The sequence below is a fragment of the Diplotaxodon limnothrissa genome, linkage group LG7, assembly GCF_057381915.1.
Source record: "Diplotaxodon limnothrissa isolate DT_005_m linkage group LG7, D_limnothrissa_male_GT1.1, whole genome shotgun sequence".
Taxonomy (NCBI): domain Eukaryota; kingdom Metazoa; phylum Chordata; class Actinopteri; order Cichliformes; family Cichlidae; genus Diplotaxodon; species Diplotaxodon limnothrissa.
The window spans coordinates 49426673-49450324 of NC_140602.1; the positions used below are offsets into that span (position 1 = coordinate 49426673).

The 23652-nt window shown below is 41.3% G+C and overlaps 2 protein-coding genes across 2 annotated transcripts in view; both read left to right on the forward strand.

The window, feature by feature from the left end:
- Positions 1 to 2121: 2121 nt before the first annotated feature.
- On the forward strand, positions 2122 to 4436 carry tmem250 (transmembrane protein 250). Its single transcript, XM_085358329.1, has 2 exons — positions 2122 to 2306; positions 2561 to 4436. The coding sequence occupies exon 2, from the start codon at positions 2718 to 2720 to the stop codon at positions 3135 to 3137; it is 420 nt and encodes a 139-aa protein (XP_085214455.1). The 5' UTR covers positions 2122 to 2306; positions 2561 to 2717; the 3' UTR covers positions 3138 to 4436.
- Positions 4437 to 10168: 5732 nt separating this feature from the next.
- Positions 10169 to 23652, forward strand: part of nacc2 (NACC family member 2) — a 33351-nt gene continuing 19867 nt past the window's right edge. Inside the window, exon 1 of the mRNA XM_085359816.1 lies at positions 10169 to 10683. The gene's annotated coding sequence lies outside the window, so the exon portion shown is untranslated. The remainder of the gene's footprint in view (positions 10684 to 23652) is intronic.

Below are 23652 nucleotides of genomic sequence, written 5' to 3' on the forward strand. Positions count from 1 at the left end.
CGCTCCGATAACATTTTGTGCCAGTGAGCACAGAAAATACTAATTTTAATAAGTATACGGCCGTTAAATTTGTAAGGTCAGAGCTGACTTCAGACTTTGGCTACCACTCAAATTATTATGCTATGGCTTTCATTACTAAAATCAATCATAATGCAAAAGAAAAGCACACAGATTCATATATTCAGCCTCGGTGACAGCTTAATGTTTGTTTGATTAAATATTATAGGTTTGTTTTTCTAATGTTGCATAATACACCTTTAAATTCTTAGCAAAGTGACCCAGATCCCTATTAACAACTGTAATAAACGCCTTTAAAAAAATTTAAAAAAATACCCCTGCATTTATTATGACTTATGGTCACCTGCTGCCATCTGGCTTGCTGACAGATACCAGAGATGTAATCCTTGGGCTGACCAATAAATCTGCCCAGTGAAGGTTACGTGATATACAGAGAGACTTGACCATGTTTATGTGGCACACAGCTTATGAGGACGTCCAAATGGACACGCATAGCAACAGTGTGTTTGGTTTGCAGACTGCCCTTTACAGCGTCTTTTTACTAAAACGGCCGAAAGTCACAGGACTCCAATTTGGCTTCTCTAACACACACGTAGGTTTAATAGGTCAAGGTAAACTAATGCAGTCTAATGCAACAGTCCTAAATGGTAGCTTTTATTGCATTTGGTGTGGTAAACAACACACCAATCAGATGTTATTGTGATTTTATATATATATATATATATATATTATTTAGCAGTATTCAGAAAGGCTGAAAATGCTTTTTTTAATGCACTAGCTGTGTTCTTGCAGTTTTATATTTTCATTGACATTACATTACTCACATTGTTATAACTTTGATTATAATAGGGGGGCATTTGTCAAGGGCAAGATTTAAGGAATTCAGAATATTTGTGAACGGATCTGATTAATGAGACATCCAGGTGACTGTGAACACACAGTTAGATACAGCATTTCTTGCAGTTTTGCTCTATAAACCACCACAGTGGATTTCAAATCATACACTATGTGACTGTGATTGAAGTGCAGACTTTACGTGTTAATTCAAGGAGTTTTATGCAAAATTCTGCATGAACTTTTTAGAACTGCAACCAGTTTTATACACAGTCCTCCATTTTCAGATGCTCGAATTTAATCGGCCAAACTCACATCAATGTTTATCTCTTATGATCATTTTGGTGTTAGTTACTCTGGGTTTCATCTGTCCAAAGTTTGTTTGTTTGTTTTTCAGAACTGTGCTGACAACGTTTCCGACAAATACAATCTTACCTACTTCCTTCCTAGTCTTGAGTGTAACCAGTGGTTTGCACTTTGCTGCAAACCCTGTGTATTTCCATTCATGAAGGCATCTCTCGACTTTAGGCATTGACAATCATACGCCTACCTCCTTGTAGGAGTTCTTGACTTGTGCAGTTGTTTTCCTTAACCATGGAAAGAATTCTGTCATCATGCACTGTAGTTACCTTCTGTGATCTTTCACACCTTTAGGCATTGCTGACCACTTCTTGAGGATGTACTAAAAAAAATTTAAACTTGGCCACTCCATATATATATTTTATGTAAAAATAAAAAATAAAAAAACACCTTGAATTAAAACCAAAACACTGCACTTCAATCACATATTATCATTGCTAATTTACAATCCATTGTGATGGTGTACAGAGGCAAAACAACAACAAAAAAGAAAGAAAAACATAATAAAATGGTAATGTGATATTTCCTGGATCTTATTTGCACACTGTAAGGACTGAAACATATCCAGGAACTGTGTGCTGCTTTTCTAAACGTTATTCATGCTGAAGAAATGTGGTCTAAAGGCCAAATGGTTGTGAAACTCTGACCCTTGAAGTTAGCTTAAACTAATACTATTAGCCTTCGAGTTGTAGTAGGCCTACACACATATCTACAGTCGACATATTACGCAAACCATACGTAATACTTGCCTAATACGCGGTTGCTAAAATAACTGCAAAGCAGCTGAACGTTACATACGAGCAAACAAGCACAAATCTAAACCAAGCTCCTTTTCTTGAGGAGCACTTCCCCTTTAAGTCGGCTTCTGCCGTCACAGCAGGATGACTCGTATATTTTGCGACAGGACGTAAACGCGCCGGCTCGCTGCCGCCTTCACGGTTTATCTTGAGAAAGAAAAAAAAAAATAGGAAAATAAAGCTTGTATGCATGTTGCTGGAAAATTTAAATAATGTGACGCAATCCTCTGGACGTATGCGAGTCAAACAGCCTTGATATTTTGTTTCGTTGTGGAGGAAGACGTCTCGGTGTTTCATGTAAGATTCTGCACTGTTACTTAGCTCTAGACCACAATATGAAGAAAGGATGCTTTGGGGTTGCATATACTATGCTGTGGCTATGTTTTAATCATCCAAAAATGATCACTAGCTTAAGTTTTTTAAATATACATAGGTCTTTTTCAACGTGCATATCTATGGGTATTGTTTGCATAAGCTTGCCTTTCTTGTAGGTGTGTGTGCCGTTTGAATGTGCATTTAAAAGCATGTTAACCATCTTAATTTCTCCACAGAGCCTTGTTCCATTTTTAAAGAGAACCCCTGACTGACAGCAGAGGGAAGCGAGCACCCTGGATCCCCTCCCCATGAAGCTGACTGCCTCCCCTGAAGCAGCTTTCACATCTGGATCAAGGACTCCAGTGCACTTTGTTGGGCTCCTGTAGCCCATCCATGCCTGTGATCCCCATCCCACGGCGGGTGCGCAGTTTCCATGGCCCCCACACCACCTGCATGCACTCAGCCTGTGGGTCGGCACACACTTCCAAGCTAGTGCGGACTAAGTACAATAACTTTGACCTGTACCTGCGCTCACGCTGCATGTACAGCTTCCTCCGCTTCTTGCTCTACTTTGGCTGCAGCCTGCTGACCTCTCTGCTCTGGGTGTCGCTTTCTGCGCTCTTCTTCCTGCAGTACATCAGCGTGCGTGTGCTCCTGCGCCTGCAATACAAGCTGTCTGTCATCCTGCTTTTGCTGGGGCACCGGCGACTGGACTTGGGTGTGCTTAATGACCTGATTATATACAGCATGCAGATCACCATGTTTCTGGTGGGGGGACTCGGCTGGTGCTTAATGGTGTTCGTGGATATGTAGCTCTGTCATGAGAAACATGAGAAATGTGGCATGTGATTGGAATGTTTTGCACTCAAATACTCTGTTTTATATTTGACTCTGCTGTAGTCAGAAAGGTGCAAAATCTCATTTGGTTTATTGTAGATAAGGTTACAATCCAATAAGAAGCATCAGAAGCATTGATGCGATCTTTAAACCAGCCTGCGTGGCTTAAACAGTTAAATAGTTGTTCTTTTAAAAAATGTCAGTCCTGCATACTTCAGAGAAGTTAGAAATGTCAAAAATGAGAGTGAGACTTGTGACTTTATATAAGTTATTGTTGTATTTTGTGCCATTTGTAAACCGTCTTAATGGACTTTAAAGGACATCTCGTCTAGGAATGTGTTTGTTTAAAGTCTGTTGCATGGAGGAGTGACTTAACAGATGACTGATGTGCATCGTGACTGTGGATGCACGTCAGTGATCTGTGCCACAAAAAAGTCATGCTGGAGCACAAAGAGGATGTCATGATACTGTGTATGAATCAGTGCATTTAAATGATGTTGTGTATAAATAAAAATACAATGTAAAATAGAAAGCACAGTTTTTAAAAAAAAAAGAAGTTAAATGACTCCACCTGATGAATAAAAAAAAAAAAACTTCCCTGGATTCAAATTTGGCCACTGTCTGTTGATTTGGTGCTTGAAGCCTTTGCACACTCCTGTGATTTTTAGAATGCTCCCTGGAAGTCTTGTTCCCGCCCGAATCTGGGATGTGCACTGGATCTTCTTCACTGTGTCAAAACAGTGACGCTTTACTCTGAGTTAGAGTTTAAGGAAGTGTTCAAAGTAATAAAAATCCAAATCTGGTGAGGAGGGCAGATGGAAAGCCACAACTGTGTTGGTATGACCAAAAAAAAACCCCCAGCTTTGAGGTCGCTTGTGCTGAATGTCCTCCCTTAGACAGTCTGACTCCTGGGGGAGGGGAGAGGAGGCGAACTGATGGTGCACAACCTCGTGAGCGACAGGAAATAAGCAACACCTGTGCTCCTAGTTGCAACCAGCCTTCAGACTTGGTCTCATAGCTAGATGACAGATGATGACACAGGTATTGACGTTCCCTTTCTGCGCGAGTTTAAAGCCCGTGGAGGGGGCAAGTGTTTAAAACGTAGGACTTCCAGAGAGCAATCTGAAAATAGCAGAAGTCCTGTAAGTGATGGAGAGGTGAACAAGGAGATGGCAGTGGCCAAATTAAAATCAGGTAAGATGTTTTGGGAGTTTTTTGCCTTGAATGTGCTGCATCGGAAAGTTTTTGTTGTGTTTTTTATATGTTTTGGGCAAAATAGGGCAAAGGGTATAGCCTGAGTCACAAACATTTTTTTTTTAAAGCTGTTTAATAAATTCTTTTTTTTCCATGAGCTGGTTTGTGCTTTACAATGCATGGCCAAATGAATGTGTTTACTGTGTAGTCTAACACTCATGACGGCATGCCTCGAGCTGTGTCATAAGAGTGTGTGACAGTTCAAACTGAAAACGGCTTTGGGTCAAGTGTTCCATCAGTCGTTCTTCACATGGTCTTGGAGCTGCTCTGACAGACTTCTCTGTTTAGCTTCCTCCAGCACGCAAACACCAACCACAACTAGATCCTGCTGTTTGTGCCAAGCATAACAATGGAGATGGCTGTGCCCCAATCACCTTATATAGCCTCATTTTCACATACTGTGAAGTATGCCTTACTGGAACTAATGAAGGCACTGAAATGAGCACTTTAATTCTAAACCTGGGTTTGCTTTGAAGATTTTAACTATTTTTTGTTCTTGTCATGCACAAGCATCAGGTTGGATAGCTATGATTAGGAAAGCATGCAAAAGAGGCTGGAAGTACAGAGCGCCAACTTTAGATTTGAACTTTCAACACAGTGGCTGGTGGGCTGACTGAGACATGCTTCAGACCCACAAGGCCTATAAATGGCTAATCAGAGCAACAATAAGCTTTTGTTCATTGGATCAACACATCATATGCCTCATGTTCTGAGCCAGGTCAGTGTGACAGCCCGAATTACACAGAGAACTAGAGAATATGAATTGTCCCATGATGCCAACATACTCTTTAGGTGGGCTTGATGATTAAGTCATTCGCTGTTCAGTTTCATTTCTTCATTCTGTATGAAAAGCTGATTTATTTATTTTTTTTGCTTAGACTGAATGACTTCTCAGTTTCGCCGACATTTGCATTTGTTTCTATTTTTTCAGCTCTTATCTTGAACTTTTAACCCGGCCTTTGTGAGAAACGATAATATGGAAATGCGTACGAAACACAAGATCGGGTTTTGTTGTCGGTGCAGAAAGTAAAATATCGTGTTTCAACATTCAGCTTTGCAAAATGACAGTTTACTGGAGCAAACAGCAAAAGCTGTCATTTAATTAGGCTACACTGAACAGGATGGAGGTGGACCCCTGCCTGGTGGCTTGGATCTCCGACTACCTCACCGACAGACCACAGTACGTCAGGCTGAAGGACATCACGTCTGACACAGTGGTCAGCAGCACAGGAGCACCACAGGGAACTGTGCTGTCCCCTCTTCTCTTCACCCTGTACACCTCTGACTTCTGCTACAACTCTGAATTATGCCATATTCAGAAGTTTGCAGATGACACGGCCATCATGGGGTGTATCTGGGATGATCAAGAAGAGGAGTACAGAAGTCTGGTGAGGAACTTTGTCGCATGGAGTCACACAAACCACCTGCAACTCAACACCTCAAAGACTAAGGAACTGGTTGTGGACTTCGGGAGGTCCAGAGAAGGTCCACTGCCAGTTCAGATAGAGGGGGAGGAGGTGGAGGTGGTCAACAAGTACAAGTACCTCGGGCTGTGGGTGGACAATAAACTGGACTGGTCATGCAACACAGAGCACCTGTATAAAAAAGCCCAAAGCCGACTGTACTTCCTCAGGAGGCTGAGGTCTTTTAACATCTGCAGGAAGCTCCTGAGGATGTTTTACCAGTCAGTGGTTGCTGGAGTACTTTTCTATGCTGTGGTGTGCTGGGGGAGCAGCACAGCAAAGAGGGACTCATCCAGGCTGGAGAAACTGATCAGGAGGGCTAGCTCTGTGGTCGGCATGAAGCTGGACACTCTGGTGACAGTGGCAGAGAAAAGGACATTAAAGAAACTGATGGACATTATGGACAATGCCGGGCATCCTCTGCACACGGCCATTAACAACCAGAAGAGTCCGTTCAGTGACAGGTTGCTTCTCCCAAAGACAAGAACTAACAGACTTAAAAACTCCTTTGTCCCACACGCCATCAGACTGTTTAACTCCTCTCTGGAGGGGAGAGGGAGGGGAAACAGGAGGACAAAGGAGGGGGGAACAACTAAGCTGTAGTGCCTCTTCACCTCACTGTGCAATACCTTTTGTGCAATACTTTTGTAAATAGTCAACAGTGCAATAGACCTCAATACTTGAAATGTGCAATTCACTTGTATTTTTATTTTTTATTTTTTATTCCTATTTATTCTATTTATCCCCTTTGTATATTTTATTTATATTTGTCTCTGTATTTATATATGTGTGTGTGTGTGTGTGTGTGTGTGTGTGTGTGTGTGTGTGTGTGTGTGTGTGTGTGTGTGTGTGTGTGTGTGTGTGTGTGTATATATATATATAACAGTTCTGTAACTGTAACTTTGGTCGTTGCTGTGCTTTTTTTGGAAGTCGAATTTCCCAGAGGAACCCACCCGAGGGATTAATAAAGTTCTATCTTATCTTATCTTATCTTACTTAGGGCTTTTACTGGTTTGGCTGGGCAGAAAGCCACAACTGGGAAAAACAAAAGTCCTTGTAAAAATGAATGACAATAGGTGTGTGCTTAAATAACAAAAGATCATTATACCCCTAACCTTAGGAATATTAAAGTGCTACCACAGACTTTTATAACATATATAAACGTATATACCTTTATGCTGAAATAACACAGGACTAAGTTATTTGTCATCATGGAATAAGTTAGTGTATGTAGCAATGATTGTTAAGGAAACTAATTGAAATACGTTTAAATACTTACACTAACTGTCCTCTTTACTAGCTAAATCTTGCTAGTGCTAGGTTGGGCCCCGTTTTGCCACCAGAAAATGTAATTCTTCGCAGTACAGATTCAACAAGGTGCTGGAAACATTTCTCTAACTGTCATGAGTACAGTACAGCAGTCATGACTACTGCTCTATTGTGCTCATGAAAGTGAGTACAGTGAACTCATTGTCATGTTGAAGAAACCAGTTTGAGATGATCTGAGCTTTTGACAGCGCTGGAAGCTGCTTCCAGCAGAAAATGGATACACTGTGGACATCATGACCAATAATACTCATGCAGGGTGCATCATTTAAAGCATGCTCAACTGGTACTAAGTGGTCGGAAGATTGCCAAGAAAATAACCACTGCCCTGTTAAACCACCACAATTTATACATGATAGGATAGATCCATGCTTTCACGTTGTTCACGTCAAATTCTGACTCTTACATCTAAATTACAAAGCGAAATCGAGACTCATCAGACCAGGCAATATTTTTCCAATTTTCTGCTGTTTAGTCTATGCCTCTGTGCTTCAAGGTCTGATGTGTTGTGCATTCAGAGATGCTCCTCTGCAGAACTTTGTTGTGACAAGAGATTATTTGAGTTCCTGTTGCAGCTCCCTCAGCTCGAGGCAGTCTGTCCCACTCTCCTCTGACCTCTGGCATCAACAAGGCATTTTCACCTAGAAAGCTGCCGCTCGCTGGATATTTCCTCTTTTTCAGAACATTTGTGTAAACTCTTAGGAATGGTCATATGGAAAAATCCCAGCGGTTTCTGAAATACTTAGACTAGCCAACAACTACGCCATGTTCAGAGTCTCTTAAATCACCTTTCTTCCCTATTTTGATGCTCAGTTTTAATATGCCTAATTATACATGTCATGTGATTCGCTAATGACATTTGCATTAATGAGCGGTTGTACAGGAGTACCTAACAAATTGGTATATATATCTATATCTATATATAAATACATACAATACTATCCCGTAAGAAAGTGAAAATAAAAAGAAATATCAAATGTTAAATTTACAAAATGCCTGCATGGATAAACATAAAGAGTTGGGTTGATAGAGATGGGCAAAAAATGGGGAACGGGTAAGCTGATTTACACCTGTAGATATTTATACAGCTGGAAAAAAATGCCCAAGTGCTGACTAATTTAATTAAGTGTACGTTTTTGTTATATAAGTATAGTGTAAGATTTTACAATTAGTGGAATCTGGTCAAATGAAATGTGCCTGGTTGGTATTCTTTCAGGTTATAGCAAGCACATTTTCCTTAATGATTTATTATTGAAATAAATAAACCTTTGGTTTTCTATGTTTCAGGTGCATTTTACTCAAAATTATAGTTTAATGTTTATTAAAGTTGACAAATCCATTTTTGAGGGCAGCAGTTAGATATCTACACTTGTTCTATCCAGTTTCACAAAGACACGTACAACTACTGCATTAATATTTTCTGTTTTTCTGTCTTCTGACCTCTAAAGATAATCCAGCCAACCTATAAAATTAATTAACTGGTTGAAAAGGGAGAAGAACGACTGACTCATATGTATTTTGTAAGTAAATGTAAACTCATTTTACATCATACAGCCCTCTTTGAAGTGGACCAGATCAATAAAACTAAATGATGGTGGTTGAATTGAGGAAAGAGAATATGAAAAAGATAGTTCCAAGTAGTTTGAGATATTTATTCATGTGTGGGTTATCTCTCTCATGCTACAGAGGAAATACAAAAGACACAGCCTCTCCACATTTACATTTGTACCCGCTGTTGCTCCATAAATCTGGTACCACAAAAGGTTATCTCACAGAGAGCCTCCTCTTTGCTAGGATCCTCCTGACCTGTACTCTCCCAGTGATGCTGGTGCCATTACAGAAACAAATCTGTCATGTATGCTCACATACAATAACAGCTTTATTACAAAAAACAGTACTATATGTTGACCCTGCAAACATGGCCAAAGATAGAAGCTCTTCATACGTCCATCGGTATGTGCTTGGCTCACATGTGTGTTCAGGCCTGTGTCTATGCTGTGTTTGCTGTGCCTGTGTGAGGTTATGTGTGTCATGTCTGTGGAGTGTATAGATGAGGTGCACGTCTCGGTGGCTGTGTGCTCATGCCTAGATGAGGTTATATATGTACCTGTGTGTGTGTGTGTGTGTTTATCTAAAAATAAAATGTGAAAGAAAACTCATCCTCATCCCTTTCCACATAAAGGGTTCTGGTAGATCACTGCACAGACTAATTATACTATCCTGTAATTATAAATTAATATATAAAGTTTTCATTAACTCACAGAAATGTCCTTGGCAATCGGTGTGGGGTCTTTATCATTAGGAAAAGCTGTAAAACTTGTGAAAATACAGTTAAAAGTTCAAAATCTATGCAGTCCTTTGCATTTTCTAAAGAAGTCTAGTGGGCCGGATTGTAGTCTGTGCCAGGCCAGTTCTAGCCCCTGTGCCTTATGTTTGACATCCCTGATATATGTGTGTATGTATAAACTACAGTTAAAATCACTAAAATGCCCGGTAAAATCACTGATTTTAATTGCTATTGCAGTGTGTAAATTTACAAGTGAAAAGTAAAAATGTGATTGGACGATCATAAAATAACTCAAATCAACAAGGTAAATATAGTATAACATTGTGAAAAAATCTAAATAAACGAATATGGCGATTTCATGTGGTAGACTGGAGGCTCCTGCAGTGATTTATCGTGCTGTGACACCGTGATACAGGCCTGCAGTAAAGAAAAGTTGACTTGAGGTCACACCGCCAGCAGTTGGCGCTTATAATTTAGCAGAACGGCACACATGCGCATCATGTAGCCCGGACTGTCATCGCATAATGACACGTGAAGTAACCACACATGTAGACGACACCGAATGGGGTCTCACTGAGCCGTGCAACCCTCCCCTGCCCTACTTATAGCCCCCCAAATGTGCTCCCAAGTGTGTTGTCTTTTCAGGAACACGTTAGTGGCGGGGTGGAGGCGCGCGAACCTGTCCGGTGATCTCGTTAAAAAGTGTTCCGCAGCAGTCTACACCTTTAAAGCCCGCAGAGTGCAGCGAGTTCATGTGTCCGTAAAGGCGCACGATATGACCAACCGCTGCTGCCGACTGCCCGTTTGCCGCGTAGACTACAGTAGGACAGAGTACCTACAGTAACCTGGCGGGTCCAAAAATGTCTGTGTCTTTAAAAAGAACTATTTGCCGAGTGCTGCATGATGTCAGGCTGAATGCAGTCCGTATACTGTTCATGTGAGCTGCGTTTACTTCCTGCAAAGGGACAGAAGCGGGCAGAGAAAGAGAGAGTGGGATAGAGATGGGGAACGAGCGGCCGGAGATAAAGTGAAAGAGTGAGCCAGCGGACGAAAGGAACCGGGGCCTGCTTCTTCTTCTTCTTCTTTTTAAAAACAAAACAAAAAACAAACGCCTTCCAAACTTTATAGGCTATAAGAAGAAAAAGCCTGCCACATCTGGGCCAGCTGATTTTATGGAATAACGACGCATCGGGTAAATATACACCCCCCCCCCCCCCCCCCCCTTTCTGTGTGTGTGTGTCTCTCTCTCTCTCTCTCTCTCTCTTGGCTTTATATTTACTGAGCCTGATTCGTATGACGCATAGGTTTTACCATGCAGTACTCCCTCGTTTCCCCCTCTCTCTTCATAGCTACATTTAAAAAAATATTTTATCTATTTATTTTTGCCAGTCGGAATTTCAGTTATTTCGGCCACCTAAAACTAAGTTAGCGCCTTAAACTTCAGTCGGAAAATGTGTAACCGTACCACGCGCCTCTGAAGGAATTTAATCAGGTTGATAGTAGTTGTAGTTTTTCACCCTAACCTCTTCTACACCCCCCCCCCCCTCCCTCCCCCCAAAAAAACCCACCCAAAATTTGCAGTCTAATGATAATTTTGGCCATTGCTTTTAACCACAGGAACTGGTGTTGTCATTAGTTTCAACTGTACTGAGTGGTGAAAGTGGCAAGATATTATCGGTCTTGCGTCACGATGAGGTAAAAAAAAAAAAGGAAAAAAGATAAATCTCCACCCATAGTGCATCTATTGTAATGCTATAGATTTGAGAATCACAGGACGGATCGAGGTACTGGTGTTGCAGATATGATTTTATTGGTTGTAGTCGCTAAAGAAAAAGTCTATAGGATATCAGCTTACATTTTCATGACTGTTGTTTCAAGGTTTTCTTTTTGGGGGTTTATTTTTCGGGTACAGTCTGGTTAACACTTGGCCTCTTTGGCTGACTGGCTAGCTTAGAAAAGTACATGGCTGTTAAAAAAGGTGGGGATGAGGGGGCTCTGAAGTTTATGTTTGGCATATATGGATTGAAAAAAAATATATGTTTATATGTTATTTGTGCATGCTGTTGAATCAAATCTGTCAGCCGTGGTTCCATTTACCTTACTTGAACCCCCAGCAGGAGCCATCTGGCTATACATACAAAACAACACCACCCCCCTCTTCTCTCTCTTCTCCTTGTGTACATGGGTGCAGTGTGTGGCTACCCAGCATGTAGCTTGTGGTAGTTTTCTTCATTTCCTGTCACTTTTCCTCCCCCAGTACACACGCTTTCTCTCTGTCGCTGTAATTATTATTGTCTAGTCCACTGGTGAGTCAATTGTTTGTTTCTTAAGAAGACAAAATGCTTTTTTTCTTCTTTTAAAAAATCTTAGATACATTTTATCGTACTTTTATGGTAACGTGGCAACAAGTTAAGCAATGCAGCCTACTTCATATTAAGCTTCCATGTCCTCAACAGGTGACACTCAGGTGGGGTTATTAGGTGAATGAACCCTTTCAAACTGCAGTGTAACTTTATGTTTTAACACCCATCTGTTTCTGTGTATATATAAATATATAACCTGTGGATATAAGAAGGTGTGAAGGTGCATTGCACTAATTTTAAGCTGCCCTTTTAAATCATTATGCATCCATAGGTGTACCTGGTTGCCCTAAGACAACACAGAGACAGATTTTTATGAGGGCAGTTCATCATACCCTCCCTTCATTACGAGGAAATCGGTTCACAGTAATGTTAGCTCACGCTGACAAGTTTTTATGTCCAGCCTTTAAGATAACATACATGGAAAATGGGAGTCTCCCCCCCCCCCCCTCGTTCTCTATTTCTCTGTGAACGGAGGCCCTCCGACACCAATGGTCTTTGATTTGGGCATCTGCCAAAGGGTTCTGATGGCTCTCAACAGCTGTATTTGTCTGTGTGTGTGTGTATGTGTGCATGCGTGTGTGTGTGTGAGAGAGAGAGAGAGTGTGTATGTATTTGCGTGTGTCAGTGAGTGGGTTAGTGTATGTATGTGTGTGTGCCTCTGTGTGTGCTCTAGCTGTGTCCCGGGATGCCCTTCCTCCATAGGCCTCTCTCTATACAGCATTCCACAAGGGGGCCAGGGGCTGTGCGGGTAGGGAGTGTCAAGGAGACAGCGAGAGAGATTCAATAAATAAAACTGATGTGGACACGCTGGCAGAGAAAAGGCCGAAGGAGAGGGGAAACGGTGAGACTGTTTCCTCATCGCTTGTCAGACCTTTAAATTAAAAGGTCCTCTGCAGCAAAGTAGACGTTCCCAGTAAATTCTTCTGTAGATTTGCAAGAGATTTGGGGGTGGCGTTAACTTCATCACTTGATCAGTGTGTAAAGCAGTCGTAGAAAGCCACCTGGAGGTGATTTCCCCTGTTATTTCTTACACAGCAAATATTTAAGTAGGGTTAATCCCAAATGTAATTTACAGTAGCACGCTGGCTGGCTTTAAAGATCATCTTAACTGCAGATTTGTACCCTGGCTTTAATAAAGAAAAACTAAACAAGGGCACTGTCGACTACATGAAAAATCAGCAACCATCTCTAGTGCGGCTTCATTTACTGTGTGCGTGTGCGCGTGTTCACCCTCATGCTTGGCGCACTTTCCTCTGTATATGCGTGTAAACTTGTGTGGGGAGTGTGTTTATGTGTCTATGATTTTCCTTTCCTGAGACAAGCATGAGTCATTGCTGATGGTATGCGATACCAACAGTCATACATTGTATTCTCATAGGTTACTTCTGTGCTTTCTTGGTAACACACATGCTACTTGTTCGAGTTAAACCCTGATGGACGAAAAAAACCTGCTCCTACTGGTATGTTCAGGCATGTAGGCTGCTGTTCATGGAACTGAGGTTTAAACAGTTAAGAGTAACTGTGAAGACATGGCATTTCTAGTAAGCGTTCAGGAATTCTGGGAAAGATACGCATCGGGTGGTCACATATACATTTTTCCTTTAGCTGAATTTATCTACATACACCAGCACATGGTGACATGAATTAAATGTGGAGGTAAGCTTGTTTGTGCTCAGACTTTAACATTCATGCATGTATTTGGATCTTTCTGGGGAACATGCAAATATTTTTGCCATGTAGTTTCTCCTTTTTGTGGTGTTTCTAAAGAATACTGGAGTAAAATGACTCCTTCCTCCCTAACCCAGTACTGCTAACACTGTAAAATTGACTTTGGTGTTTCTTGCCAACTAGATGTGCATGTAGAGGGTAAGTGAGGAAAATAATGTCCTTATGCTAATAGTAAGTGCTTTAAAATAAGCAGTCCCTCACACTGATTCAGTAAGGGAAAGCAGTGGTCTATTTAGGGGCCGGTTAATCCCCCCCTTTTTTGGTTTTTGTTCAGATTCCCTATCTGTTTGGTAAGTTTTATCCATACTTGCTCAGGAAAGGAATCGCCTGTAAATTGTTGGTAGTTAGATGCATCTTATGTTAGACTGCACCCCTTCCTCATTGTCTGACTTAAGATTTCACCCTTGATGCTGGCGGACCTTAGCAGGCTCCTGCTTTCAAATGTAAAGCCTCAATTAACGTTGCACACTCCAAATGCAAATTATACCTCAGCTAGGATGACGGCATAAAATGTGCTGTACGGCTAAACAATTTAAATACAGTAGAGGAAACTTAGCATTCGCTGACTTCTGCAGAGGCAACTGCCACATGGTAACTCGCTCATTCAGTGTGCCATCCCTCTGGTTTTTAGCTCTGCCCTGATACAGCTGTCAAAAGCAGCATGGGTGATTAAGTCAAAGCAAATAATAAAAGTAAGCCTGTAAAAACAGGAATTGGGGAAAGACGTGGAAATTCTAAAAATACAGGCAGGGCATGTATGATTTGTAAAGCTACGTGTATACGTAGTGTGAACTTTGTTCAGACACGCCGGTGCGATCCGCCAAATGCACTGATTGTATTGCCACTCTGGATCAGATGACACCATAAGATGTGAAACTTCCATCAAAGACGTGTAACAGCCTAGCCCGTTTTGACATCACGACCGGCTGGAAAACAACACGGCTCATTCACAGGCACTCCTAATTTAAAGGAAAGAAGCACGAGGGACAGGATTTTTTTTTTCTTCTTCATAGCTTGTGGGTATGTAAACACATGTGTATGTGACAACTTATATTTGCTAAAAAGAAAGCGGGTTATGTTCTCTTTTAGGGATTAAACAGAATGGCAGCAAGGCGATGGAGCCAGGGTTTATGTAATGTGCGCAACTAGCGCAGATAGTGAGAGTAAAACGTGCCGTCACAGTCAGCGCAGACTCGAATGACACAAATAAACACTAGAAGTATACATTCTGAGTTCACGAAAAGCAGGTAAATGCTAAGCAAATTTGTTGGCCCCAGTGACCAGGCTTTGTCCGCATACTTCCTCATCGGGGAGAGAGTGAAGTTGGGAGTTTCATACATTACGGTGTGTTTGCTGTTAGCTACAAAAGGCATTTGCTTAAGTTGTTTTTCTCGTTATGTTCGCTCCCAGTGCATGTGAAGACCTTTAGACTTCATGCTAAAGTGGGCACAAGAAGGTTCACATTTCTTGTCTTGCTTCACCGCTGCTGTTTTACAGCTCAACTATTAGAGTGCCACACGTTTGCAGCACAAAAGGTATTTGCCAAACCCACTAAACAGGGTTGGGCAGTTCCTCGAATCTCCTGCTCATTTCATATGTAATGAGGCCAAGTTTTTTTCTTGGAAAACACCAGTAGGTTTGGCAACCTTCCTGCCTCTCTCGAGGAAAACAGATTGACGGATAATATATATCTTCTGGAGGTATGTGTGGCGTTTTTCTTTCTTTTGTTTTTCTTTTGTGCTCTATTACTGTACTAAATTTATTTTGTTATTCTCAAAGTGCACACAGAAGTAATAATGCAGCTGAGAACATTTTTCCACACCTATTGTCATTTCCTGTGAAATTACACAACATGCATGTTCGCACAGGGCGAAATAATGCGGGACCAAATGAGAGGGAGAGAGGATCAGCGAAAGCCATTAGGAATCTTGAAATGTTAGTGATTTGGGCTGCTCTGGCTCACTAACTGCTTTTCAGGAAGCCTTCCAAGAATTTAGACAATGAACAGTAAACATGGCATGTTCCTTAGAACAATTCCACATTAGATCTCAGAGATCACGTGTCTGGTTTTTTCTCAGAATCGACTGCCCCCACACCGCACTACACTTGCAGATAACTGTAGCAGCTAAATCTCCTGCTCCCTGTGTATGCACTGTACTTACACTTGACAAGGAGCTCTCACAAACTGACAAATGTGCACAATTTCTCCCTCTCTCCCTCTCTGTGTCTCAGAGATTTCTTGTAAGTGACATGTTTGGCCGTTGGCATAATGCCTAGCAAGATCACATGGCATGAATGTCGTGCTTGTGTTGTGTATATGTGTGTGTGTGTGACAGAGAGAGACTGTGCATGTGTGTGTGTGCATTTGTTCTTGAGTAGAGAAAAAAAAAACCCGAAAGGGAGCATGTGCACATTTGATTGTTCCAAGTATTTTCAGCATGAATAGAAGCACGTAGCCATGGCAGAGAATTACGGAGTACCAAGAAGTATGACGAGGATGTGTTTCTGAAACGGTCATGGGATCACATTCTCAAATAGGATGGAGAATCTGATTTTTTTTCCTTGATGGTACTTCATAGTGGATGCACTTTTTCACTTCACTTGTGGCGCTGGGCCGTTCAAAATTCATTAAAGCTGCGTAGCCTTGTAGGGAGGCTTGTGTGGCGAGACCACTTGTATGTTTTCGCTTACAGTATCTCAAACTTTTTTTTGAGCCACCCCACCACCACCACCCCGAAAACCTCCGACCCTAAATTCTCTTTGAAAGTGCTTCATTATAACTGGAGACGGAGACAGTAGCAAAAAAAAGGATTGAAAAGGATTAGAGCAATTTTGTCAGATTCTCAGACTCCCACTGAGGGTACATTAGACTTGCTGTGAAAGTTGAACCTGTAATTCAGAGGGTGACGTGCGCGCGCACAGTCGCATGCATAAACCCAACAGAATCACACACTCGCACAGGAGTAGACCAGACTGAGAGAGGGAGAGCCAGCGAGAGAGCACCGTGGATGGCATTTATCCTCGCAGCCCCCCACCCTGCACACACACACACAATTTTCCATGCTCTTTCACTGTGTGCTGCGCATAATTAAATTGCTGCAAACTTCAAGCCTCTCTCAAGACTCCTGCCTGTAAACAAAGCTTGCTAATTAGAGCGCAAGGTAATAAGCGAGGGGGAAAGCACCCCCCTCCTCTGTAGTGATGACCTGTCCTGCATGTGCTCTTCATGTCTTAACAGTCGGGACCGAATCCTGGGAGGGGCCAGTGGAAAAAGACAGCAATCCGAGGCGGGTCGTTTTCACAACACAGCCCACCCTCACTCCCTCCCTTTTCCAAAGATAACATGTGCAAGCAATTACTGCTAAATCACAACTTGACTTACCTGATGATTTCACGACATTGGGCAAGATGTAGAAACCCACTTTTATTTCTTGACTTTTTTTTTTTTTAGGGTTTCAGCTCAATTCAGTTCAGTTGTATTTATATAGCACCAAATCGAAAAAGCAGTCACCTCAAGGTGCTTAATATTGTAAAGTAAAGATGCTGCAGTAGTACAGAGAAAACCCTAATAATCAAATTACCCCCTTTGAGCAAGCACTGGGAGACAGTAGGAAGGAAAAACTCCCTTTTAACAGGAAGAAACCTCCAGCAGAACCAGGCTTAGGGAGGGGCAGGCATCTGCTGGGACTGGTTGAGGGTGAGGGGAAGATTGTGTCAACTCTAGGAATTCCTCTTGGCTTGTGCTTACAATGACTGTAACGATTAGCCAGTGTTGGGAAACGGAGTGTTAGAAATAGCCGGCTTCATTTTAAAAGTCCAAAAGAAAAGGCCATCCCTTTGCATCCGTAAAGGCCAATCATCATCATGTTTAGCTTGTTTTCCGTTCATACAAAACATGGGACCATCATCCAGCACATTAGCTGAGATATATATAAGAGCTTGACTTTTTTTTTTTTTTCAAATGTTCATTGAGTCAAGGTGACTATTTCCTCATCTTTGGCCTTGCCAAGCAAGACTCTGGCATGTATAGCCTCGACCTACCAGAGTGGTTTCACTGATTGTTATCTAAACCTCAGCAAAAAGCAAATGCTCTAAGCCCATTGGTTCTCACAGCGTGCTCTCTTAAAGCTGCTGCAGGTTGGCTGCAAGACATCATTTGCTGCAAATGGATAAAACGGTTTAAGATAAAAGTTACAATCAAATATAACTGATACAGTTGTTACTTTCAGAACTAATAAAACAAAGGCCTGGGGTTTTTGTTACACATTATCCGTCATTGCTCTTGTGTGATCTACAAGTGTGTGTGTGTGTGTGTGTGTGTGTGTGTGTGTGTGTGTGTGTGTGTGTGTGTGTGTGTGTGTTTTTTAAAGTATAAAGTATAAATTGTCAATCAATTCAGTGTTACACCTTAGTTTTACTTAAGACCAACACATTAACACAAAATTTACTCAACATTTTACATTTTAGGGCCACCAGACCTTCTTTACAAAAAATAAACCCTGTTTTTTAGCGAAAACAAATTGAGAAAATTAAATATTTAATTGTTTAGATAATTTTGACTATCTGAATAACTAGAGAGTGCTGTATGTTGAACTTTAGTGAGAAAGTTTTTTTTCAAGCGTTTGAAAATTTTTAATGGCAGCAAATAATCACACTGGTGGTCCTCAGGGGTCAAAAATGTCCCCACTTCATTTGACTGTTTTTTAAAGTAAAAAGTATAAATTGTCAATCAATTCAGTGTTACACCTTAGTTTTACTTAAGACCAACACATTAACACATAATTTACCCAACATTTTACATTTTAGGGCCACCAGACCTTGTTTACAAAAAATACACCCTGTTTTTTAGCGAAAATAAAACAAGAAAATTAAATATTTAATTAAATTAAATATTTAAAAAAAATTTTAAAAAAAAATTAAAAAAAGAATTCTCACTAAAGTTCAACATACAGAGTGCTGTATGTTGAACTTTAGTGAGAATTCTTTTTTTGAACCATTTATAAATTTTAAATGGCAGCACATAATCACACCTGTGGTCCTCAGGGCTCAAAAATGACCCCGTTTGCTTTGAAGCAACAAGTATAAAATATCATCCATCTCTGTGTTTCAAGGTTTTATTCAACTTTATTCCAACTCATTGCCTGACAGTTTTCTATATTTTGGCATGGTAGGAGGGCATGAGTCTGAGTGAAGGCAAACTTTCATGAGGACAAAGGCGTGTCCATATTTGACCCAAGTGCAGGAGGAAGCTCAGGTTTATTCCTCTGCACTGGTCCCATCATGGACAGCATTCTTTCTGCAGTTGCAGGCCAAGGGGCATATACAGTAAACAAGCTGTTACAGGTGATTGTTTTCTTTTGGAAACCTGCAATGTTAGGGACAACTCGTGTCCTGACTGCAGGACAGACGGTTTGCCATCGCACACGAGCATGTTCCATGTACAGCTGGACCTGCATCACATGCTGCCCATGTTTTTGTCTCAAAGTTCCCTGGTTTACTTGGATGTTCTGTTGGAGGGGACAGAGTCCTCTGAAGGGGACTTGGTGCTCATACAGTCAAATCAGTACCAGGATCTTACATCACAGCAGGAGGAACACTCACTTGTGTTTCAAGTCAAGTCAACACCAACACACATCATACACCTCAAATGGGAGCACGTTTGTGTCATGAACGACGATCATCTATTGTGTCTTTATCAAGAAATTATGTCCTTTTTGTGCTTCTATGATTAATCTTGTGTCAGCATGAAAACTTCTCTACCAGACTCAGGATGTCATAAACTGGCCGTAGCGACTCTACTGGATGCACGGCAGTAAGAATCAACACACCCACATATGCCTACAGCTGCATTCGGTCCATTTTTCTTCCTCTCTTGTTGTCCCTCCTTGTTCGTCATTGAGTTGGCTGTAGAGCAGGTCATCTGCTAATTGGATGGTTGTTGGTTCAATCTCTGTGTGCTCTAGTCTGGAGTTCTTACCAAGGTGTCCTTGGGCAAGTTACTGAACCCCAACTTGGTCTCTGATGCATCCATTGGCATGTGAACGTTAAAAAGCAGAATACAAGCAGAATACACTGTGTGTAATGCTTTCAGTACTCGAGTAGAAAAGCCACTGAAGGAGTATGGGACCTGGCACATGTGCTTGGACTGTGGTAGATCATCTTTCTCTGAGGCACATGAGAGAGTCATGCATCGTCTGTCACTGGGAAGGTTAGAAGACCAGATCAGTGTTTCCTCACGTTACTGCAAATATTCCTCTGTCTCAGCTGATTCCTCTTTCCTGCTTGATTCTTTGTCTTCATCATAATTGAAATGGATGATGTGTAGTCCTCTGACACATCTTCTATTTCAGTTTCACATTCTGAAAATTCAAGAAACTTCAAGAAGCCCAGTCACTTTCTCTCCAAGCTCCTCAGACTACCATGTCCTGGATGCCTGGTCATTGCTTTGCACAACATGGTAAAAAAAAGTATGCTCATCAAAGTATGCAAATCTCCAGTGCAATGGAGGCTTTTGAGGATACTTTCTGTGTATGTATTATTGTAGAGTCTACCTTACAATACGAAACACTTTGATGCGGCTGTTGTTGTGATTTGGCGCTGTATAAATAAAATTTCATTGAATATAGAGCACCTGCCTCCTCATTGTGCTGCCTGTTGTGGTTGTTATGACCAGTGCTTGACCCCACACATCAGTGATCCAAGATCAAAGATGTTTGAAAACAGTATGGTGTGAAAATACGGCTCTTTGCAACACTTTGTACTTTGGGGTCATTTTTGTCCACGAGGACCACCAACGTTATAAAATTCAATAAAAACCACATAAATAAATCAAATTACTTGAAACTTATTCCAATCATTCATAGTATAGTAATGAATAACTTCTGTTATTTTCAGCCCATTTGATGAATAACAAATACATTTTTGATAGCAAAAGATTTCTTTAGAGGACAAAAATGACCCGTGGACAACACAAGGGTTTTAAAGATCAAACTAAAACTGCTAAAACGCAACTAGTCTGGTGGGTTTATTGAGATTTCTAACTGGGCTGCAGGATTGTGAAGTTTGAGAAAGGCTGATCTAAGGAGGAGAAACACTCTCTACTCATTAACAAGCCTCATGTCCATTAACATTGTGAATAACTGGGCAGACAGAGAAAAGTATTTTGAAGAAAAAAATTCCAGATATGATTTTTCTTTTTCTTAACGCTGTCTCGAGGAATTATATAACAGCATGGCAAAGGACCCATGCATCAAAAGGCAGATCAAACTGATCGGTTCCTGGAAACCTTACATGATGTAAGCGCATTTCCTATATCTGCGTGGCCAACACCTATGCTTCTACACACATTATGTAAACTCCAGGGGATTTTCATGGTTATTTCAACGTTCTTTACTCATTTCTTGCCTGAGACAGAGATAAACAAGCGTAGGATCAGCCACAGCCCACTTCAGTGCTTTACTAGTGCGATGAGGTTACCCAAGGTTACATGCTATTTGAGCACATGTGTGCTAGGCTTGGTATGGTGCTCACTGGAAGGTTCTTAGGTCACAGGAAAGTGTGTGTGTGTGTGTGTGTGTGTGTGTGTGTGTGTGTGTGTGTGTGTGAGAGAGAGAGAGAGCGAGAGAGAGATGTTTGGTTGGGGAAAGGGTGGATGGGGAGGGGGTTGCGTATAAGATCTCAAAATAAACGTGTGCTGCTGCTGCTAGACCAAACCATCTTTTGTGATACACTTTTTTTTTTGGCATGACCTGTGGCCTGTGCTTGGCTTTCCTGATTCTGTTATCAAATGCATTTCAGTCCCCTGCTGCTTTATATATTTATTTTTGCCTCTTGTTTGTTTTTTGGTTTTCTTGTTGTTGTTGTTTTTTTTTTAAAGTTATCATTCGGTCTGCTCTAATTGAAAAATGTACTTGGGGCACTCAGTCGTTGCAGGGACTGCTTTCTCTGTATGCCTTTGTCTGCGTGGGTGTGTTTGCGTGTGCATGTGTGAGTTTGTATACTCCTGTGTGTAGACAGTGGGGCACTGATGCTGAAAGATGCGTCCTCATTTTTGCATTGCACTGGGCTCCTCTGGCAGCCATGTTGGGCTTCTCTGATGTCACACATGTGCCACTGTAGTCAGTCAGCTCAGACACAGCAGAGCAGTGTGATCAAGAAGCTGTGTTTTGGGGTTTTTTGTTGTTGTTGTTTTTTTTGTTTTTTTTCTCCAACCCTCTGTCTACCTTTGTGTCACTCTCTTCCTGTCACTCTGTGACTCGCTGGTTTGCTGGGAACTTTTTTCTTTTTTTCTGCTATCGAAGATCCCTCGTAGATTACAATTTTTTATGTAATTGTTTTAAAAAAGTGGTGGTTTTACTAGGTAGGAGGTTTTTTCGTTTTTTTAAAAACAACCGCTTTTACACTTAAAGGTGTGAAGAGCCTTCCAGAGACCTGATCGCGTGTGTTTTAAATTTCTCTCACTTTGCATGCCCCTGTTTGATTGACACCCTTGACGCAGCTGTTATCCACAGTTTTTTTTTCTTAATATGTGCAGAACCTTTTCACTGAAATTGTCTTATGCAGTATGTCGCTTGTTTCCAGCAAGTTAAAAACCAGCCTGCTATAACCTCTGAAAAGAACATTTATTTAGACCCTTGCAGACAAGTTCATATTTGAAATCTGGAACTGGTCCTCAACCCTTAAATTAGAGTCTGGATAGCGAGTTGTAATGTCAATAGCAGACCCTAAATATGTCCACATTGCTTCTCATTTATCTTCAGATGATCTTGGTGTTCAGCAATGCTTGGATCAAAGATTCATTGATTCTGTTGCATCAGTTCAAACACTGTATTTGTATCTGCTACTGCGCTGAAGGCCAAAAAAAGGATCGTAGTCAGTAGAACCAAAAGGAGTTCCTTGAACTAAAACAACAAATACAACTCCTTTTTTAAACCATTTGGCTTTGCTGACTAAGAATATTTGGAGACAAAGATGATAATAATATATGTGGTTTTTTTATTTATTTAGTCAGTGAGATGTTGACTTTTATCTGAATTACTGTTAAAAACAAGATAAACGCCTACAGATTGAATATGAACAGACACCAAAAAATAACATCTGCAAGTGATGTACCCTCACCGGCCACTTTATTGGGTACACACTAACTCCTAATTAGGGATGGGTATCGTTTAGGTTTTATCCGATACCGGTGCCAAATCGGTACTTTTGAAACGGTGCCGGTGCTCAAACGGTGCTCAAACCGGTGCTTAAAGAATGGAGAACTCAAAATTGGTCCAAAAACCTCTCATGTTCAGCTGGTTTTTGTAAAAAGATAACAATGTTAGCCTTTTCTGCAGCTATGGGGCATATATGGTATCACTCTTGGCTGGAAGCAGTGCTTAAACAATGGAAAAAACACAAACTTTATCCAAAAACTTCTCATGTTTAGCTGTTTCCCACTTTTTCTTTGGTCATTTTAGCCTTTTTGGCCAGGGTGAAGGGAGTATCTGCCATCAAACAAGAAGACAGCCGCATGTAGCTATGATGATGTTTGCTAGTTCACCTTACATGCATTAATGTAATAACGTGGTTAGCCTACTCAACGTAAATTACACACGAACAACATTAAGCTACTCACGCAGAGAAGAACGGCTGCTGCTGCATCATCCTCATCATTTCTGCTACACTGGCAGGGCTAGGGGCCAGGACTCTCCTCTTCGTGTTTTTGGGGATGTTGCTAACTCCGGGTCCGATAACAGGCAACCCACCCGCAGTAGATGTGCTCGGTGTAAGGTCTCGCAGCAAGCTATCAAATACAGCGCATTTCTTGGCTTTTAAAAAAAACGCTATGCGTCGCCAGGTGTTTCATCGGATTCGAGGTGTTACCTCCTTTGACAGTATCACGGTATCAGCTTAAAGCACTTGTTGCAGGCTGCTGAGTTTGCATATTTTGCTGTGAAGTACAGCCAGACTTTTGACCGCTTCGCCTTGAGCATTTTTAATCTGTAGCTCTGCTCTAAAAGAACATACGTATCTGGGCCCGCCTACTATCCTCGGAAACGTAAAATGATTGGCTAGAAGTGTATCACAGC

Coding starts and splice junctions, on each gene's coding strand:
- tmem250 (XM_085358329.1), top strand. CDS start 2,718: ATGCCTGTGATCCCCATCCCACGGCGGGTGCGCAGTTTCCATGGCCCC.